Source organism: Poecilia reticulata, linkage group LG21, assembly GCF_000633615.1.
Source record: "Poecilia reticulata strain Guanapo linkage group LG21, Guppy_female_1.0+MT, whole genome shotgun sequence".
Classification (NCBI taxonomy): Eukaryota; Metazoa; Chordata; class Actinopteri; order Cyprinodontiformes; family Poeciliidae; genus Poecilia; species Poecilia reticulata.
In genome coordinates this window covers 16673108-16695200 of record NC_024351.1, presented here as the reverse complement: position 1 = coordinate 16695200, position 22093 = coordinate 16673108, and the positions used below count along the sequence as shown (strand labels likewise).

At 41.6% G+C, this 22093-nt stretch overlaps 3 protein-coding genes across 4 annotated transcripts in view; 1 reads left to right on the top strand and 2 right to left on the bottom strand.

Moving 5' to 3' along the window:
* Positions 1-16809, bottom strand: part of lrfn5b (leucine rich repeat and fibronectin type III domain containing 5b) — a 24054-nt gene extending 7245 nt beyond the window's left edge. The window contains exons 1-3 of the mRNA XM_008398361.2: positions 16722-16809; positions 4821-5736; positions 3535-3709 (exon numbers count right to left, since the gene is read on the bottom strand). Coding sequence (XP_008396583.1) covers positions 3535-3709; positions 4821-5711 — 1066 coding nt within the window. The 5' untranslated portion in view covers positions 5712-5736; positions 16722-16809. The remainder of the gene's footprint in view (positions 1-3534; positions 3710-4820; positions 5737-16721) is intronic.
* Positions 16770-22093, top strand: part of LOC103457893 (methylmalonate-semialdehyde dehydrogenase [acylating], mitochondrial-like) — an 18369-nt gene continuing 13045 nt past the window's right edge. The window contains exon 1 of the mRNA XM_008398364.2: positions 16770-16853. The gene's annotated coding sequence lies outside the window, so the exon portion shown is untranslated. The remainder of the gene's footprint in view (positions 16854-22093) is intronic.
* Positions 17876-22093, bottom strand: part of LOC103457892 (sterile alpha motif domain-containing protein 15) — a 4714-nt gene continuing 496 nt past the window's right edge. For both annotated transcript variants that reach the window (XM_008398362.2, XM_008398363.2), the window contains 2 exons: positions 21886-21984; positions 17876-20442 (listed from right to left, as the gene is read on the bottom strand). In XM_008398362.2, the coding sequence (XP_008396584.1) occupies positions 20035-20442; positions 21886-21984 (507 nt within the window). In that variant the 3' untranslated portion in view covers positions 17876-20034. The remainder of the gene's footprint in view (positions 20443-21885; positions 21985-22093) is intronic.

The window sequence follows — 22093 nt, the reverse complement described above, 5'->3', positions numbered from 1 at the left end:
ATAGATAGATAGATAGATAGATAGATAGATAGATAGATAGATAGATAGATAGATAGATAGATAGATAGATAGATAGATAGATAGATAGATAGATAGATAGATAGATAGATAGATAGATAGATAGATAAAAACTCCCGAGGACTGATTCTTGAGTCTCACAAGACGACAGAATAGGGAACCTTATGAAAATGGTAAATGGACTGGCTTTATATTGCGCCTTTCAGGTTAGCCACTTAAAGCTCTTTGCACATTAAGCCGCCTTTACCCAGTCGCACTCAGAAACCTGCACACATTTACACATCCACTCACAGACCGGTAAAACAGGGCTCGTGTTCCCATTGAGCCTCCGTCGCCCCACAAGAACCAGATAATCCCAACAAATGTGGATAAACCCGGCATTTGAAAACATAGCGTCACGTTGCGGCTTTCCCAAAACGGTGTGGTTTATTCTTCAGAATGTAGCTTTCCTTTACAAGTGGGAAAGACTGCAGCTTTTTTTTTTTTAAAAAAACGTAAAGTCAATATGTTCAGCATTGACGACAAGACTGTTTTGTGTACGACCCAAGATTCAGGCAGTTCTACAAAAGACTGAGAGCAATGGGAGATTATGTAAGAGCACAGCTACCTCACCACATGTGTATTTATATCTTCAATAAAATTCTGCGTTTCAATAGTTTTAACTTAATGTGGGATTTCAGTCAGTCAAGACGAGAGCTCAGTGTGGGGGGTATGAACATGAATTCGACTCCTTACAGATTTCTTCTGTTTTTGCTTGTTTGTCACACTTAAATGTTTTTGGTGATCAAGTAAATTTGATTGAAAAAAGATAAACCAAATACACAAAAGCAGTTTTTATTAGTGGAATACAACTATCTGTTAAAAAAGGGAATGGCTCTTCTTGTTAAATCATAAATTAACTGTGATTTTTAAGAACAGAGCTCAGTTTCACAAGCCAAACACGGTACTTATTACCTCACATGCTGATAAGTAATTTAAATATAATCTCTCTCTGACAACGTGAAAGATCTAAAAAAAAAGAAGCAACATATACTCTTAAAAACATCTCACAGTTGAAGTACAAAGCAGTTGACATCAACAAATCTATTCCTAAAACATTGGGACATCAGCAAACCAAATTCAGAGTCATTGGGCAAGAAAAGCATGAAGCACTAGTGAAGATTTCCAAAAGAGAACAATCAAGCTAAATTATTCCAGGACCACAAAGACGATTCAACCAGGAGTTCGCAAGACAACATAAAAATACATCTAAAGCTCTGCAGGTTTCATTGGCTCAGCTAAAGTCTGTTGCAAAAACAAGATTAAGAAAAGCTAGTATTACATTTGGGTTCTTATAAAGGAACTTAAATAACTAGTCGCCATTTGTCTCATATCTCAGGTTCACAAGTCCAATATGTTTTTACAAATTTCTATACTTACCATTTTTTAAGAAGTAAATTGAGTTTATTTTGTCTTATTTTATTTATTTATATTTTTAACTGAGGTGTTTCTGGAGTCAACATCTGGAGGTGGCAAAACAGATTATACTTGTAATTCAAACTTGTGAGATGAAATGCTTTGGAAAATGTGTAGAAAAGATTTATAATGGTGATTCTCTAGTGAGTGGTTTGTGAATGAGATATGCAGTAGATGTCCTTATAAACTTATCTTCCCACTGTGTGTGACTAAAATGAGACAAATTTGGCATGGACAATAAAACCAATTGGGCAGCAACTAATCAAACTAGCTCATGCAAAAAGACAAAAAAAAAGTATTTTGTCATTAAGTTTAACTCAGGAGAAATAAGGGTTCAGCTGAGGATGAACGCTGCTGCGACGCCCTTCTTAATTTCGACCGGTTGTCTCCGGAGACTCTTTGTTCTCTTAACCATGTCAGCAGACTGTGTGATTATAATAAAATGAGACAAGAGTTTAGTCATTTCAGCAGTTTTCTTCAAATAATACGCTTTTTTTAACAAAACATAGAAAGTTTTTCTGACCGTTGTGCAGTTGTGACAACAGTCACTGCTGATAATTTGCTCTGCACCAGCTCTTTCTCTTAGACGGCATAAACACAGCCCACATTTAGTCACAGAATATTTTTTTTCTATGCTTTCTATTTTTGAATGAAGTTCTGCATGGCTCTATTTTTGTTTTCCATCCTTTGCTTCCACACATTTTGGACCAAAGTAAGGTGTCTTTGAATATAATGTTGCTGGTGGTTTGGTCACAATCCTCATCCATTATCTAGACACTGCACCATAAAATGCTATTCATTTTGGCTTCTAAAATTTGTCACCATAACTTTTAAAATCTTAGTCACCATTATTCCCTACAGCTTGAGTCCTCTCAATTATTACTAGCCTTCATTAATAAGTAGTCTCTAAATTTGCTTTCAATTAAAATGTTATTGTTAAAATCTTCCTTTCTCCTTTCTTTTACGTGTAAATGACTCCTCAGTCAGGATTAGGTTAGAGATTAATACAATTTTAGACATAACAGATTTATTTTTGCACCTTTAAGATCGTTTACCAATGCCAAACTAATATGTTTACCTTCTTGTGATTACAGTCATAAAATTAGTTGAAGAGAAAAATCAATACAGAAATTAAGTATCAAAACAAGTTGGTAAATTTATTCTTTTACACTTTTGAGTGAAAAAAAGTCTATAAAATGCAACTCAATGATCTCTCTGATTGGCCAGTTTGAAAGCTCGCTGTCCAATCGTTGAAGAGTAAAGTCTGCAAGAAACAAAACAAAAAAAAAAAACAAATCGCCTGGGAAAATGTGTAGAAAAGATTTTTTTTTCTTTCTGTGACTTCAGAAAGAGTCTTTATCTTCAGAAAAGATCAAACTGATTTTTTGCTTTGTATCTATAATGAGATGTTCCCAAACTACAAATCTTTCCTGCACACAGTGTATTTTGCCTTAAGGAGGCTCATCTGAATTGCAAATTCGTTTAAAAGTTAAGAGTATTATGCTTGCACATTTTCATATCAAAAGTGAAATACTAGCTCTTCTCTCTTAAGGGTCACAAAACAAAACAACAAAAACACAAATCTCCTCTGATTGGTCAGGTAATTGGTTAAAACTTCAAAGAGACTTTCTACTGTAATTCTTCAGGGCTGCCAGACCAGGCACTTGTGTTTCATGGCGATATGACAAAGCTTTCTAGCAGCTCAGCAGCACTGTGTCTTTTGTTGGGAGTAACTACTCCCTTTGGTGTCTAATTTGGGATTTTTAATTACATAAGCTACATAGTGTAAAACTAAAAGACAGGAGAAGCCCCACAAGGGAGGAGTTGGGTTCTTCTAAACTGGGTTATGATGTTCGCTTAAGTTGCGAGAGCAAACATGCTCGGGAGTACTGTACTGTGGTGGAGACGAAGTCGCTCTTCCTTTTGCTTTTGTCGAGTCTCCGCCATCTCAGCCGTGCAGACGCATACTTCATCTTTAGGGCTTTTTGTGTGACGCGAGCAAACATGTCATTCCATTCTGTCAACATCACAAGCGCCGCCACGGGGGGGTTGTAAACAGACCTGAGTCCTTGACGGTGCTGATGAGGATCTCCAGCGTGCCGTCTGTGTGGACCACGGCTCTGGAGGAGTTGGACATAAGCCGCGCGTCTGGCGCGATCCAGTGGATGATGGGGTCCGGGTCGCCCCTGGCTTTGCAGCGCAGAGTCACGCTCTGGCCCTCTAAAGCATGCAGCTCCTGAGTCAGAGGGATGCGAGGTAGAGAGGAATACGTTATGTAAACACACACACACACACACATGGAGTCGATATTACATTTGAGTTATTGTCAGTGATGGTGCCGCTTTACTCCATTTCCCCCCGTAAAATTGAACTTGAAAACTGTGATGGTTCAAAATGGAAATCTTAATTTTCTGTCGCTTTGGATGGCACAGATTTGCTGAAGACGTTTCACTTTAAAAAGGTTCATATGCTTTTAACTTCTTCACGAACTTCAAAGGATTTAATTGGGATTTTATGTGACCAACACAAAATAGCACATCGTTGTGAAACAGAAGGAAAAGGATATGTGCTTTTTAAACTTTGCATTTTGTCCGTCTGTCCATCTAATTTGTGTGCATCAAATTTTGCCACAGTTTCTGAATTAGCTCTATATTTGGACTTTAGCTCATAAACATTCTTTAACCTAAAACATGAGTTTATGGCCGGTTTCCAGTGATGCTTAAGTAAATCAAATATACAGGTCATTGTAAGACTCTGTCAAAGTTGATTACATGCTTTCAACTGTTTGATTCAGGCATGCTGAACTAGAGACACATTAAAAAGTTGCAGAACATCAGCCAGTAAGGACTGAAGTCTGAGACTCTTGAGCTAAACCACTCAGTTGCATCTCTGGCTGTATGTTCATTATCCTAGAGGAAAGTGAACCTCATCAGTTTCATGTCTCTTGCAGCCATTAGCAAGCTTTCATCCAGGATTGTTCTGTATTTAGCTCCCTCCTTAACTCTAACCAGCTTCTTTGTCCCTGTAGAATAAAAAGCATCCATACCGCATGATTCTGCTACAACCATGTTCTTATTTTAATCAAGACAAGCACTTTCTTTAAAAAGAGCCTCTTTGAAAAGCCTTACAACAGACTAACACTTAGGTAAACATTTGACCAAACCCTGCTAACTGAATCCAGCAGTTTCTCTAAGACTTCTCGTGCTCTGGAGCTAGTATTTGCTGAGACAGTTACTGGGAAGCCCGACGTGGCACCTTGGATTAGCTAAAGCCATTTCTGGCTCAGAGCCTGTAACAGTAGAGTGTGTTATGTCTTAACAGTGAACAATTCAATTTGGAGATTATACCTGAGAGTGTCTGGTGATAAGAGGTGGCTCACACAGGAACTCTTCCTCTGAAACAGTCCAGAAATAACGTCCAGCCAGGTGTTGCGGGGAAGCGCAGGTCTCCAGATCATCCTCCCTCTGCAGCCTCCGCAGCCACAGCAGCTCGCAGTTGCACCTCAACGGGTTGCCGCCAAAGCTCAACGCGAACGACAAGGGCCCCATTATGCCGGAGGTCGCCAGGACCCCGGCTCTTTGGAAAACGGGGTCAGGAGGGAGTTTCTGTAGCTTGTTGGAGGTTACGTCCAGCCTCTTGAGCTTCTGCAGCCCAGAGAAAGTGCCCTCTGGAATCAGACTAAGCATGTTGTGGTCCAGGTTGAGGGTATGGAGGTTGGACATCCTCTGAATGGCTATCCACGGGGCGCTTTCCAAGTTGTTGTAGGATAAGTCCAGCTCTTCCAGCGCTGTTAGGTCGTTGAAGGCCCCACTGTGGATGTGGGTGAGCTGGTTATTGTTGAGGATGAGGTGGTGCAGCTTGGACATGCCGCTGAAGGTGTCGTTGGTGATGCGGGTCAGCCGGTTGCTGTCCAGGTGAAGAGCTCGTAGGTTCTCCAGGTCTCTGAAGGCATACGGTGCGATGGACCCGATGGTGTTACGAGAGAGGGTCAGGTCCACCAGCTTGGTCATGTTGGCAAAGTCCTTGCGCTTAATGCTGGTGACGAAATTATCGCCAAGCCGCATCTCCACTGTGTGCCTGTCGATGTTGGGGGGCACGAACAGCAGCCCCTTTTTGTCGCACAACGTCGCCAGGTTGGGGTTCAGCATCTGGCAGACGCAGCGTTTGGGGCAGATCTGGACCTTGTGCGCCTTCACAGCCACGCCGAGGACGATCAGGTAGACCAGGAATGACTCCATTTGACTTGAAATCAGGTTACCAGACCTAAAAAAAGAGATGCAAAACAATGAAGGTGAGCTATTTCTAGGGTTTATATGCAGGAAGGAAAAGTAGGAGTCTGGATTTCAGTGTTTCTTGGGTTTTCTCATTTCTGCTGTTTCTTTAACCCTTTTTATAATGCCCTTTGTGCTTTTCTCTCATGTTATCTATCTTCCTACCTCAACAGCTTCATTCCTAAATGTGACCTTCCATACTACCTTGCATCCTATCTCGTTTCATTTCTTTTTTTCTCTTCCTTGCTTGTGTCCTTCTTAGCGTCCTCATATGCCCTACCTAAGTTGTGTCCTTGTCCTTCCTTCTTTCCATCCTTACATCCATTGATGTATCCCTTTTTATATACTCTGAACTTTCTTTCTTGTGAGATTGTGTACATTTTGTGATACTTGTTCCGAGTTTCCTTCCTTCCGTCATTGCTCCTAACTCCCTTAGTTTGTCCGTTTGTTACTTTCTTCTCTTTTCCAATCTCCCATTCATTGCTTCTACTGTCCTTCCTTCCTTCCTTTCTTGTTTAAACACTGTCACTACAGACATATTCACCATTCGTGGTGAACTATTCCAATTTGAACATTAAGGAGAACTGGGACATTTGTAGGAACCCCATACTTCTGAAGCAGACCAACATATAACCTATGGAAATATTACTTGTGTCACCATTAACTAAGTGGATTATTTGTTGCTGGAGCAATCACCCACATGGTGAGATAATTCCCTTTTAACAGAGGGAATTCTGCCCCGGAAAGTTGAAGCTTTTCCGCTGCATTTGGAACGCCAGCTCGAAGCTCTGGGAGCCCAAACAGTGGGCAAGAAGTGAAGCGAGTCAACGCCTGCACAAACAAATACAGGCTGCTCATTTACACATTAAGCTAATTAATCACCTGCTGACTTGTGAGTGAAACATCGTTAGTAACCTTGCATGATTCTGTTTATTTATTTATTTTATTTTTTTGCGGCAGCTTTCCCTTTAAGCCCCCGCTCCCCTCAACATACTTTTTTTTTTTTGATATGATAATGCCAACGCTTTTATGTTTGTGTACAGAAGGATGAAAGTCCAGACTGGCAGTTTGGGGGCCTCATAAAAATTAGACTGATATCTCTCCGGATCATATCGCCAATAGGAAGGGATGATTGGGCCAGGAGCATCGGCGAGTGTGTGCTATGCCTCTCTATTGATTTTCTCTCGCCTCTCTCTGCTGCTTCTTTTAGTTATGACACAGCCGAGACGAGAGGATAAGATGAGATCCATTTGATGAATCCGAAGAAGCTGTCAGGGATGTGGAATGTCATAAAACTAAGACCTTGGAGATCAGATCACAGCTTTGGAGGTGAGCCACAATGTATCAGAGCATAAGTGACACTACAAGTGATTATATTACGGAGGTCCTAGCCTTTTGGGTAGCCCCCGCGGCGCACATAAAAGGTGCAGGAGTTTAATCAAAAGTCCAAAAGACAACCTTTAAATACAGAGAGGAACGGCTGATTTATTATTAAAAACCTTCCAGAGTTTATCATCAATACCTACAATCAGTGGCGCAAAAACTGGGTGTGTACACTTTCTGAGACGCATTGGGGCTCCCTGCTAGAGGGGGCGCCAAAACAATGGGGTAATAATTATGCCAGTAACTGTGCCTATAATGCGGAGGGGTCCAAAATTTTAGACCTGTGGGTCAAAATTGTCAGTTTGAAACTAATAAAGAGTAACAAAATGTAGATTTTTTTTTTTTTGGTAAATGTTTCCGTTTTATTTGTACTATTTTAATTAAATAGAGTCTGATTTATGTATGAAATGGAGCTGTAAATCAATGTAGATGTGATAAAATCTCCCAACGTTGGTTGCCTTGTTTAAAAGGGACACAAAAAATTACAAGGATTTTTTCAAATCTAACATTTATTTCTAATATCTTTGGATTTTTTTTGTCATTTTGACCACCAAAAAAAAATAAAACAACATAATTTGGGTCCCTCTTTCTCCAGAAACTATTGGATTATTTAGCTGAGTTTCACTGAATGTTTGCTGTCTTACTTACTGTGAACTTGAAGTAAAAATCTAACTTGAATTCATCTAAAAAAAAATTTTTTTATTTCACTTTTAGTTTTTTCTGTCCACATCAATCTTCAACCTCAAGTTGGAAAATCAAAGTTGGGACATTTTTGTTGTGCGATCAAGAGCCACAAACGCTATAACGTGTCTGCATACACCTAAGAAAGAATAGCTGCGTCCCCGCCCGTGATATCAATGTTGGCCCTCAGATGGAGCAAATAAAAATTTTCGCTTCAGCAAAAAGAGTCAGGCTATGAAAGCAACTTCTGCACCTGAGTGGCGACGCACAGCTCGCAGTGTAATAACCTCACCCCTTTGAGTACGCTGAAAAGCTCATAAAGAAAACAGTACACAGGATAAGAGTGACACTCCGCCAAGCCAGGGCACGCTTTGAGTTTTATTTTCCTGTTCTTCTTCTTCTTCTTCCACCTCACATGAGGTTGGCAGAGAAGGAAGCCCGGTGGCAGCCGCTGACAGCTGGGTAAAAAGTAGCGCAGCCTGACAAGGAGGCAGGAACGAGGTCGCCTTTAAATGGCACATAATAGCGAGGGGAGGAATATTATTGGGGAGAACATGCTGACATTTTTATGAGGCGCTGCTGATGAAGCGGCGAGGAATAAACGTCTTCCCCTGACCCATTTTTATGTGGGACAACTTCAGCAGATCGCTCAAGATTTGTGGATTTTGTGTGGCGGTGCGTGGACTTGAGTTAGGAGGGAAATGGAGTGGGGAGACGGCGCTGACTGCTGCCAGGGTCCTTCTTCTTAAAGGGCCTTGGGAATATATTCGTATCCCATCTCCGTTCACATTTTCTCATTTTGTCACACCGAGACCACAAGCCCTCAACCTATTTCGTCAGGAGTTTATGTAACAAAGCAAAGCACTGTGAGGTCGAATTAAAAGGATAGATGGATTTTTTTAAATTTTCTTTTACAAATGGCTATCTAAAAAGTGTGGCATGCCAATAATCTCATGGTATGTTGCTTAAATTGTAGCTGTAAATGGTTGAGATTGAAGGAGTTTAGGCTCAGTCAGATTGGATGACTGACATCTGTAAACTCCTGGATTCAGTGGAATAATCTAGACTTTTAATATTCCCTTCCATTACCTGAATGGACTTTGATATACATACTCATCACGCCAGAAGGCAAACCTCCAACTTTGCCTTGTCTTTTCCCTGATGGCTCTTCTTTCATTGTGGATTTAAATATAGTGTGTGATATGTTATCTTGCAATGTTGTTATTGTTTTTTTTTTGTTGTTGTTTTTTTTCAAATTAGCTAAGAGTATAAATGCTATACTCAGCTGTTTTTGTTCAAATTTAACATTTATCCCCATGCAAATAAACAATAACGAATGAACGAATGCAGTATCCTACAAGATTTCCATCAGAATTGCCTTTTATTCACCTCCATCCATAGTAAAGTGACCTGGAGTATTATAAAACGTGGTTATAAACACATTCTAATGCTGCTATCATTATGTAGCCCCAAAGAAAGTTTCATTTTGGTTTTATCTGACCAGAAAACCTCAGTTGAAATGTTTTCTGTGTAAATGGCTTCTTACAAACTGCCCACCAGACTGTCTATGTCCTTTCAACAGTGGCTTTCTTCTTGCCGCTCTGCCATAAAGGCCAGATTTGTGGAGCGAGCGGCCAATAGCTGTCCAGTTAGCAGGTTTTATTTCCTGAGCTGTTGGTCCCTGCAGCTCCTCTAGAGTTGCCGAGGGACGCTTTGCTTCCCCTCTGATCAATACTCCCTTTGACCAACGTGCCGGTTTGTGGCGAAGCCAGTTTGTTTGTGGTCTGGAGTCTGGACGTTGTGCTGAAGTCAGACGAGTTTAACAGTTTGGTCGTTTTAGTGTTTATCTCTTGTGCTCCTGGTCTTTATCTTGCCGTTTGTTCAAATGTGCGCCAACAAAACTACACGGCCTTCACAAAATAGCTGATTTAAATGAAAAAAATCAGCTGGAACTGGTTACAGATGAATTGATTTTTGAAGGGAACTGGTTTGATTCAGGTGCAAATCCAAATGCAGCTTGGTCTGTTACACAAAATCCCGGTAAAAAAAAAAAAATTCAAGTGTGTGGCTTTAACAAGACAGCTGAAGCTATTTGTGAGCAAAGCACAATATTTTCCCACTTTAATCTATGTGTGCATATGTATCTGAGGGGGTGTGGGGGAATAAAGCGGCTTCAACAGCTGAGGTGTAATCAGTGTGTGCCAAACACCTCTTCCCCTTGCTGAATGGTCTGGTTGTGCACTGAGGCAAAGAGAACCTGCTATTTCCAGTCTCAAATGGCGCTGAAGACATGATATTGATTCACTCTGCAGAGACTGGGCCCTCTCTTTTCTTTTTTTTTTTTTCTTTCTTTTGCTGTTAAAAACCCAGCCGAACGTGAAGGGAACTGTTGCAATGGTAATCCTTTCAAGATTTGTTCTGCGAGGACAAAAAAAAAGAAAAAGGACGCCACGTGTTTCCCGCCCGGCCTCACCGCAGAGGGTCCGGCAGGAAATAGTCCTATCTGTTACCGTCTCCTCAATTTGCATTTAATTATGGCCGCTCTGCTCCACGGAGATTTGCATAACAGGTTGCACTCATCAGGTACACGAACAAATAGGTAGATAATCAATTAATGCTCTCATCAATCACACACTTGATCTTTAAATGTCACACCCCGCCCGGAAAATCATTACCGTCCAGGTTGCGGATTTCATTACAGCGATGCGACTCGGGGAGGCCCGGGAATAAACAAGAGGGAAAGCAGACAACGTATCAACGCGTGGACCGCAAAAGTCCTGCTTTTTGTCAATCAAACTTTCGCTTACTACCTCCGAGCAGGTACTTCCGCCCTTAGAGAGCAGAGCAGACTGACAGCCCACACCCACATATGCACACTGGTGGGTGGATTTGTGCTCTAATAGAGGCACAAGCTAACCACACACACACACACACACACACACACACAACAACAACAACCTCCAGCTACAGAAACACACTCGTGCGCCGCAGCAGCATGCTTTAGCAGAGGATATCCATGGTCTCCCTCGGGTGGCATTTGCCAAGAAAATCCTTATGCAGCACGCCGCGTGCCAATCAGCCTTGCGAGGTCACGAGGGAAGAGGGTGGGGGATATGTTTTCAGATGGTCTAACTTATGGTGGAGATCATGCGAAGACGTATAATCTTCTGGACTGGAAATCAGGGAAGGCAGCCGGGGTGCGTTAATGAGATCGGTCGACGCAATGGCGGCACATGGCGGTGTGTAACCCCGGGTTACTCGGTGATTTGCGGCCCCCGCGGCCTCCTGCTGCCGGAAGGAAGTGTCGCGAACGTCAAGGAGGTAAACCGATGCTGCAACGGTGATGGCAAAACGGCATCAACGCAGCAGTGACACGACTCTGCTTCGTGAGGCCAAATGGATCCCCGAGTAGAGGATCATGTTTTCACTGAGCTGGGAGAAATTCTGACCACACACTGCTGTTGTTGTGGACTTTCTACCATACATACATACATACATACATTTCCACCCCCACTTTTTAGTGTAAATGTGTGCATGTGCTGTGGCGCCTGTTTATCAGCAATAAGTCTGCCAGTGTTAGAGAGCGATAACTCCTGGGTGACAGCCTTGATGTCATGGCAACACAGAAAACGTCAGTTTTGGGTGCAAAGTAATCAGCAGCTGATTTTTTTTTCCTTCTTGCTAGCAGACCTGACATGATCTACAGCAAAGGTTAGGGTCGAAGGCCATGACGGAGACCCGCTGCACCATTTATGACAGGAGGAGACTGCAAACTCAGCTAATTCTGTATTAGATTTAATGTCTCAATTGCTTTTCCCAGTCTTGCACATAATAAAAAAAACTTAAATGACTTGATGGGAAACCTGATGCAGTTGAAATTATTTTTTCCGGTGAGAAAGGCTTGCGTGTGTGTGAACGTGTGTGTGCATGGGCATTTGCGTGTGCCAGGGGGATAGCATACTAAGCAGAGCCCACTGCATCAATAGAAGTGCTGTTCATTAGAATCTACATTTCCTCCTTGTAATTCCAAGTGTTTTACTCCACACGGCATCACAAGATATTCTGTGTTAACTCGATCTGCGGGATATTTCCCAGTTGGAGAGTAGGTCAAAACTCTTCTCTTGTTCTTCATTTCATGTGTAAGCCAAGCTGTTTGGGTGGGGGAAAGAAAAAAAAATTGCGTTCGGATCTTAATGTGAATTATAAATGGGATTTGGATGCACCATTGCAACACACCCTGATGTAACCTGGAATTTGCTTCAAGGTTGACAAATGGAGAGTCTCTGAACAATCCCTGTGAATAACATTCAACTGCTTGCCCAACGGCAGAGATGTGATAATTAGCATGCCTTTTTTTTGTCAGCTATTGTTGCAAATCAGATCAATCAAAGTTAAGTGTTTTTATTGCATTTTCAACCACTATTAGTTTCACCAGTGGTTTTGGCAGCTCCAGACTTTCTACTCCATTTTTATGTAGATTTCCTAAGCAGTAATAAAATGATGCCTTGTGTGAGATTGGTCTCAGGTTTCATTTTTGACCAAAATGTAAGCTGCCTCATTGTGTTTGGATCTCATTGCTGCAGGACCTGCAGAATTGCTTAGGCTACAGCCTTCCTTGTGGCACATAATATATCTATTAGCAGCAGTTTTTATTTTATTTTTTTCATTAGCTAAGATTCTAGCAAAACTCAGCTGTAGTGTTGTAGAGAACATAGACAAAGAAGACATTGGAAACTGAATTTCCATTTGCTCTTGTTTGCATACAAAATGCTGTTGCTGCAGCACAGCCTTCTGGAACAGGAAGTTAGAAAAGTGACAGATGATGGTTCGTATTAATAACGGCAACACAGAGTCGTGACAATAAAGAACTAACTCAATCTAGCAATTAAGTGGGAATGAATGGAAGTCACGAAACTTTGTTGGCCTACTGAATAAGACGGAGAACAGGCACAAAGGGAGGAGCACAACAGAGCACATGTACAGTGCTTATTGGATATGCAGGCATCATAACATTGTCTGAATTGACTTCGTATGAGCATCTAGAGGTCTGGGGTACCTTTCCACTGACAAAAATGGGTAAAGAAACATGCAATACTGCTGTCCTAAACCGAATCAAAATTTGATAAAAATGTTAATAAAAAGCAGAACTACTCATATCCTTGAATTGAGAAATGCCTGGAAATTATTGTCTGTTGGACTTTGTTGTTTTGTGTGTTTCCTTTCTCATATTTGTCTAAATCCGCCAGGGTCCTGTCTTAGTCTTTCATTTTGAGACCAATGCCTAGCCCGTCAGAGATTAATCTGACAAATTGCTTCTTTATTTGGCTCTTGTTTTTCATTAAACCCCCAAATGAGACCATAGCATTGGCGTGAAGTGGATGCCCAACACAGTGCAGTCAGGTTCACGTTTGTAGTTGAATGCCTCAAAGAAAACGGTCAGTGTTTTTGGTATGCCAGGTAAACAAGAGGACGATGTATTTTAGTTGGCAGCTGACAGATTTGCTAGCTTAAGAGAGACTTTACACAATTAGCAGTAAAGAATATTTTGTTTATTTATTAGAAGATAAACTTACAAAAATATAGTTGTGGTGTTGGCATAGAGCACAGAAATAAAAATCACACAGCTGAAACTGAATGTCCACTTGCGCTTGTTAGCACACAAGCTAGCATTAGCACTGCAGACAAGCTAGCATTAGCACCACAGACAAGCTAACTACAGTGGGAAGTTGGGACAATATCAGTGGCTTCAAAGTGAGGCTGAATTATGTTACACTCATGTCCACATAAACATGTAAAGTGAATGAATTTAGCAGTTTTCAATATTAGTGTGAGTACTTTATGATTGCTGATAGTTAGCCACCATGATATATAAAGGTATATTTGGCAAAGTATGCTCCACATAAGTCTACAAAGAAAAAAAAAACATCACCTTTTTAATGGCTAGTAACTGAAAGGCATGATCTACTGGTATTTTCAATGACGAATACCAGTGGCAGATCTTTCCCAGTAGAATAAAAAAACCTTCTGCTCGGCTAGTTTTTACACTTAGTTCTTCCCTGTCAACATGGACCCATTTGGGTCTCCCAATTTGAAATCTATCCCTAACTCACTGGGGACTAATCTGACAAATTGGTTCTAAGTTATTAGTCTCTTCTTTTTCATTTGCCTCAAACCCCCAGATGAAGCTATAGCGTCGCTGTGAAGTAAATGTCAGTAGATGCCCATCGGAATGCAGTCGGATTAATATTTGAAGTCGAATGCCTCAAGATAAACAGTCGGTGCCATTAAACCGTAGCAAAAGACAGGAGAGCAAATTTCTTGAAAATTAAGTGAAAACAGAAATATGATATTTCTATAAAGTTCACCCAGCTGATTATCATATAGATGACTAAAGACAATTTAAAGCAATACACAAAATGACTGCAGCCAGCTAGCGTAATTGCGACATGCTGAACGTGGTTCTATTGGTATGTAGATGAGAGAATTTGGATAATATGCTACGCTGTATTACACGTAGGATTTTCTATGCTTTTCTTTATATGTGAGAAGACAAAGGGCAAACAGAAACCATATTTGCACCTACTGTTTATTTTTCTCTATGCCAAAGACCTTTGGGGTACTGTTGTTTCTGCCTCGCACAGCAACAAAACAGCTTAATAATAATAGGCTGTAAACATATCATATAATGCACGCTCATGGGCAAGCAAGTGCACATGCCTTCATATCCAGTGAAAGTCTTAAAATATAATATCCAGTGGTGTGTGTGTGTGTCTGTCTGTGCATGTGCGTGCGTGCGTGTGTGGGTGTGTGTGTGTGTGTGTGTGTGTGTGTGTGTGTGTGTGTGTGTTTTCTCTAAGAACAGAACAGTAACGACAACAAAAAAACACAGCTGGCCTGGTTAATGAAGTATGGATTTCCACTACAGGATTTCACAAAGAATAGAGCACAATAAAGACAAAAACAGCAAACTGTGCTTTGTGTTTATGTGGGTTAACGACATCACAAGAGGCACGGGGGCTGAACTGATCAGCCGGTGTCGAATGAGCAACTTCTGACAGATTCTGACGTTGTGATTCTGCATCATTCAGTTACGACGGGGTTCAGTTTTACGTGTCTTGAGTCAGAGTTTGACTCCGATGACCCCCAGGCCACCATGGACGGACGGTGGAGCAAATGGGAGACGACGACGATAGTTAGCTTCGGAACCATAACTGGTGTAGATCTGTTTATATTCTTGTTGATTCTAATTGGTTTCTGTGTATATTCACCACTCATAAAATGTACTTGTAAATGCCATATTCTGACAGAAACACCTTTATTTGATTTTCCAGTGAAAAACACAACTTGCAGTGTAAACTGCTCTTGCCTAGTCCAACAAATTTCCTTTGTTCCGATTACTTGATGATGGGATTATTTTCACATTTCTTCTCTGTCGTGTTTGTTAAAGCGATGATGATGGGATGAGTTGAACTGCAGGTGAATGGAGGTAGGGCCTACCTGGTGGTAGGGGGCTCCTAAAAAAGTACATTTCGACCAAAAAAGTCGCCAGGAACGCAACAGATCTACAGAAAGTATTCTTATGAAATATTTTTTTATTTCCAAGAACTAGACTTAACGGTTTTACATATTTTAAGAGTGATCTGTGTAGATCTTTGGTAATGACATTGTAGTTTTCACAAACCGCTTCCATGTCGTTTTTTAAATTTTTGCCAATTTTTCACGAAATCCACACTTTTATCTCCGTTTTGTTGATGCAAATTACAGATCTCTGAAGGAGGAATTTAATTTGAAACAAGAACAAGAGAAAATCACAAATACCTTCTGCGATGTCACACCACAGGCACCCGCTCGGAAGCTAGTCTTTAGGAATCCGTTTCATCTCAAATAAATAGCAACTTACAACAGCAAAAATACAACACCTGACCACAAAATACCCCACATGTAACAAATCACATCTAAAAGGAGATGAAGTTGTTCCACGTAGAAGTCTGGCCCCGGGGTTCTCTTTAAAGGAAGCCCTTCTTCGGCCCGTTTTCGAAGCGAGTGTAAATTTGGGTCAGTGAACGCGAGAGGCCGGTACGGCCGAGGAGCCACCGATCACATCCCGGCCATCAGTGGAAGGTGCAGCAGCACAGAAAACACTGAGCACACACATAGAGCAGCGAGAGCAAACACTGGCATCAAAATGAGGCGTGGGCTTGCTTTCACTGGGGTAGCAGTTACAATGGGGGCCTCGGGCTCTCATGAATAATACGAGATGGACAACTAACACTCCACAGAGGGCAAGACCCTTATCTGTCAATAATGATCATATTTGTTGTTTGTCTTTTCTTCTTTTTTTCTTTTCTTTTTTTGTTCCACTGGTGCTTCAGTCACCTGGCAACATGCACCTCTTCTCAGACTCATCAGTTTTGCTATTTGGACTAATTGGGACTTCATCCCGTGCTAGAGAAAGAGTGCAATTAGCATATCAGCTATAATCACAAAAGACAGTCTGCATCACTCTGTCCTCTGGGCTGTTAGAACACCATCAAACAAATCTTTCCTTTTTCTTTTTCCTCCTGCAGATATACTGAGAGAAGACTGAATAACGAGGCACCATTCTCAGTTTCACCTGTAGGAGAAAAAAAAAAAAAAGAAAAAGAAAGAAAGAAGCCCAGCTCGAAATGCATCCAAGAGCATACTATAAATAAAACCGTTATATCTGATGGCATGCCTCGAAGAAAAGAGATTTTTTTTTGTGACCTTGCGGTACAAGTGTACTGTCATGAGAATCCCTGTCACATTCAAATGAGAACTACTTCAAGTCTCCCTCTCTCCTTTTCTCTCTCTCTCTCTCAAAAAAAAAGAAAAAAGAAAAGAAAAAAAAGATGAAAAGAGTTCAAATCCGCGATATAAAATCTTCAAATTTACCTTGCAAATGAAACATCAAGCCCAGTCAGAGGAGGCTGGCTGCGATCTTATTTCCTCCCAGGAGCTCCGCTGGCATACTGAGGAGCGGCTCGCCTAAAATGGGACCGACGGCGCCTCTTGGAGATATTTCAGGTAGCTATCCCGAAGCATGCGTCTTGGCTCCTATAATGTGTGACGGCCTGCGAAACGAGCGATGCCCTTCAAGAAATCCATACCCGGCGGATAAAGGGCAATTCCTCCTTCCAGCGATCCTCTCGCATTAGATAACACTCAGAAAGGAAAAAAAAAAAAAAAAATGTCTTCATTTTTAGAAGGAGGTAAAACGGAGAGGGGGGAGGAGGAGGAAGAGAGGGACACAGAGAGAGAGAGAGAGAGAGAGTGGGGGGTCGAGAGGGAGGGGGGGGCGCAAACTGCGTGAGGGGTCCCGGTGTGGATCGCCTCTACTGCGCATCCAGAGGAGGAGAAAACGCCTTTTTTTTTTCTTTTCTTTTTTTTTTTTATAGGCTTGCTTTAATAAGCGGCGCTGGGTGGCTGGTGTTGCGCTCAATCCGACCAGATGTTCGTCTCGCTTTCACAGGCTTTTTTTTTTTCTCTCTCTCTCTCTCTCCCAGTCCGCGACGCAGGGGCTCAGTCAGAAGCGACTTAATCCAGACTGACAGAGAGCTTTCTGCCGTTGTAGGCGGCGTAGTCCCCGCTTTGCCCCCGGACCGCTGTCTGCCACCGACCCGGCTCCATTTCTTGACCAGCAGCAGCGCTGTGCCCGGAATGGTAATTCGTGCGCTCCGAGCCGCACAGAGACCATTTGTGTGCAGCAGGCAGATGCAGCAGCAGTAGAAGCTCGCAGCCTATCTCGCAGGCAGGCATCATAATTTATTCATGTAGACTGAACTACTGCTGCACGAAAAGAAAAAAAGAAAAAGAAAGAAAACGCAGCCGACCTGTAATCTATGAGCGTTTATAAAGAAAGAAAGAAAGCTGGGTTGTCGATCAGATTCACACGTACATGAGATGAAACATGAGTCGAGCTGTATTGAAAATCCATCAGTTTCTTTTGCATGAAACCTCTGCCTGTGTTTTTCTTTCTTTCTTTCTTTTTATTCATGGATAAACCCAAAAATAGCAGCCTGTAAAGCTGAACACTCCCTTATGTATTCAATAGATTTTTTTTTTTTTTTTGGGCAAGAAAGTGTTGAGTTGGCTAAAACAGAGAGGCCTGGCTCCCCGAGGGTCTACTTGGCACCGAATCCATCATTATCTGATGCACCCACCCCGTAGCCTTTTGTGCAAGTTGGCAAAGTATGGGCCTGTATAAGTGCATAAGTAGACAGTAAGGTAGCTGTCTTGAAGCGGGTTTTTTCCCCTCCCATCTTCAGTTTTTCACATAAGTATCCACCTTTGCTCATCAACCAACATTTCTTCCCATTTGCCTTTGCGAATTGCTCAGATTGAGTTGAGGTGGATCGCTAAAGTGTGTCATTTCCAGTTCTTAGCTCCAATTCTCAATATGGACTTTGAGTAGGACATCCTATCTTTTGAACATACTTAGATCTAAACTACTAGTTAAAGGATAGTGTGGGTTTTCTTCCAGAAAGCTTCATTCATCTTCTCCATGTCTCTAAAAGTCGCTGCTTCCAACAATGGCTTTCTTCTTGACTCATTCTAATAAAGACCAGACCTTTGCATGGCTAATAATCTCCCAGCATAATTTATATTGATGAAGTAATAAAAATCTTCCATTTTAACAATGCAAAGCTGTGGCTCAAAAGTAAAAATGTGGAGAAAAAAAAAATTGCAATGCAACAGCATAAATATCGCCAAACAATAATTTGCTGGGTCAAATGTTCCAAGTGTTATGAGCCCACACCTTGTCAGTGTCATTTTCTGCTTGCTGATGAAGAGTGTCGCAGCCGTAGATGTCCACACCTGACACGAGTGACAGTCCCCAAGGTGCCAAAAGTCACACAGAGTGCTGGATGCACAGAGAGAGAGAGAGAGAGGAAAGTGTGTACTTTTTGCCACACATAATTCCCCAATATGGTCCAGGCCTAGTTGAAATGTTAATGTCTAATCAGACATGACTTTCAATGTCTTCCTTGTATAATTTGAACATGTGCAGGGCCGGATTTAGAAGGATGTGGGTCCCTGGGCCCGGAGCCAGTTTTGGTGCCCTGTCCTTAGTCCTTCACATCAGCAGCTGTGAATTGATGCAGGTTTGATACGTCCCCTGGTTAACAGCTTCATGTTGTTACATAAAAATTAAGCATAACTTCACATTTTTTAAGTATTTGAGTATTGTTTACATTCATAAAAATTACAAAATATTAATAGACCTTACCTGATGTGGGCCTATTAGTGTTAAATAAAGCAAAAATGTTTGAAAAACATGCATTCATTTAAAAAAAAAAGATCTTTTGGGCCAACCCCCAAAATTAGGACCCTGGGTTACTGCCCTCGTAAGCCCTGTATAAACAGGAAATGTGGCCTAAAAGAGTGAAATTTCATGGGGGGGTTACACACAGGTTGTAGTAATTAGGCAAATTTAGAAGGAAATAGATTTAATTTAGTGATTTAGGGGTATCAGATTAAAAGAAGCCAATTAGTAAAATATTTGTAGACGATTTTGAAAACCATGTGTCATTTTCTTTCCGTAAAACTCCAACACAACACATCAAAGTCAGTCTGACGAAAATGTGACAAACCTTTAATAGGTCTAAATACTTTTACAAGTGTGTGTTTTCAGAGAACAACGATCGAGTCACCACTAATGGGGCTTCCTGTGAAACAGCCGTTTGTTGACATCATCCTGAAAATTACCCCAAGGATCGCCAGGAATCAATTAACTAATCCAGTTCCATGACATTCACCCAAGATCAATGAGAATTACAGGTGGTTTGGGGATTTCTCCACAACCAGGCTGGCAGGAGCCCCTTTGATCAGTTGATTTATGCTGTTTTACGTTCGCAAAATTTGATGGATAGATCTGGGGGAAAAAAAGAAAAAAAATGCAGTCAGTCTTTGTTGTTTCTCTCATTTCGTGAGATCACCCACTAGTCGGTAAATTTCCAGCGGCTCAATCCTGTTTGAAGCGATGTTAAACACACGCGGACAGCCAGCAGAAAGCGCGCTTGAAAGGTTTCTCTTTTTGTTTATCGGCCGCACTGACAACAGTGGCATTTTGCTGCTGGGAAGTGTTAATGTCAGGGCCCGTCTCTGACCTACTGTAAGTGTCTCATCTGTGTCATCAGATGAGACTGATAGGAAATGACACAGAGATGCTTTTGTTTATATATATTTACATTTTTTTTTTTGCTCTTTATTGTTGGTTTTCCTCGTTCTCGTCGTTCTTGTCGTTCTTGTCGTCCTCGACGTCCTCACCGTCCTGGTCGTCCTCGTTGCCCTCATTGCCCTCATTGCCCTCGTTGCCCTCGTCGCCCTTGTTGCCCTCGTCGTCCTCATCGTCCTCGTCGTCCTCGTCGTCCTCGTCGCCCTCGTCGTCCTCGGCTTCCTCGTTCTCGTCGTGCTCCGACTCGGGCTCCGGGGTGTAGTCCGGGTCTTCCAAGTAGTACAAAAACTGCTGGTAGGTGAGGGAGTTAGTCCATTTTCCCGTGCGGCTCTTTACTTCCAAGAACAGGGCCATGGTGTCCCGCCGGGGGTCAGCGATGCTGTTGTTCCACGGGGTCTCCGTGATCCCCAGCAGCACACGTACGCAAGCGGAGATGACCTGCAGGACGCACAGCAGGGATGAGGCGTTTGAAAATGCAGGCTTTACACGGTTTAAATCTATTTAATAAAGCAGCCCCCCCACAGAGGGAATGGAGGGACTAGGAGACCTCATAACCACAGGGAAAAGAATCATTTTCTCTCAGTTTAGTACATGGACTTACACAAGTGAATCCTTAGGCAATGCACAAAGTCATACTTTTTGGACTTTTCCACATTTAGTCACATCACATTGACAAACTTTGGTATGTTTAGTTGGGAATTTAATGTGACAGGCCAATGCAAATGAAAATCTGCAAAGTGTGGTGTGCATTGTTTTTGTTTTTTTAATTAGCTTTTTCGCTAAGATGCAAAATTCTCCAAATAAAATAACACGACATGATGCATTTAACTCGATACAGACAACCACCATGGTGGAGCATAGAATTGGCAGCATCTTGGTGAGGCAAAGCTTTTCTTCAGCAGGGATAGATAGGCTGCAGAGTTTGTGGAAGGATGAATGGAGGAAAATACAGAGAAATTCAGGAGATTCGCATTCCGGTATGATTGTTAACTTACAGCCAGAACTGCAATAAAATAGTGTAGATCAATTTGTTTGCTCAAATGGCCCAATCAAAATCAGTGGCAAGATTTGCCCACTGATGCTTTCTGTGCATTCAGACTAAAGTTGAGCTGCTATCCAAAGAAGGATGGGCAGAAATTTCAACCGCTATATGTGCAAACCCCCAAAGGTTTTCAAATATTATAGCAACATAAGTTGGATCTTAAAGCGTTAACTCAGATCGGCTTAATAAAGCTGCACGTCACACTTTTAAAACATGAATATTTTCCTTCCACTTCACAGTTCTGCACCACTTTATCCACCACATAAAATCTCAATATAAAGTTTAAGATTCTGATGTGAAAAAATGTGAAACAAATTAAGGAGATATTGATATCTATGCGAGGAACTATACATTTTAAACTGATATAAACAATGAAAGCATATGCTGGGAATTTCTTCATGGAATTTCACTGTCTTTTCATTGTCAGCTCAAATATCCCAACAGCTTATTCTCAAAACTATTCTTAGCAGAGTTGAATGTATAGGCATTGCTGCTAAAAAAGAAACTCTGGTTACAGCTTTAATTGGATGCCACGTATGCAAAGAAACAGAGTCGAGCAGGATGTGTGACAGTGCCAAGCCGACACTAAGACACCTGAAGATGGCTGCCAGTGCACTCAGAGGAGACTTGTAATTGTTTGCTGAGATTAGACTAAATGATATGGGACGCATTGATGTTTCAGCATTGACTAATAAAGTGCACTTAGGAGTGCCGTCATTAATATTATATTGAATCAACTCTGCCAGTTGAAATTCATCTGATGGGACAGTATCGTTATCATATAAACACACTTTTATAATGACACAAATGTTGCATGCTTTTCTGCCTATTATCGATACCAGCATGTCTCTGAAATCCGTGATTCCAAGTTTTGGCAAGTTGCTACAGTTGACATGAATGAGCTTCTTTCCGGTGATGAAATTCTCGGTGAAACAAGCCTGCAACAGAAATAAAGTGCCAGAGTTTAGAGACTTAATAGTGTTAATCCATTAGAAAGTTAGCTGAACTTGATTCATATTTCCTTAGTATTACTTTACAGTGAAGTTA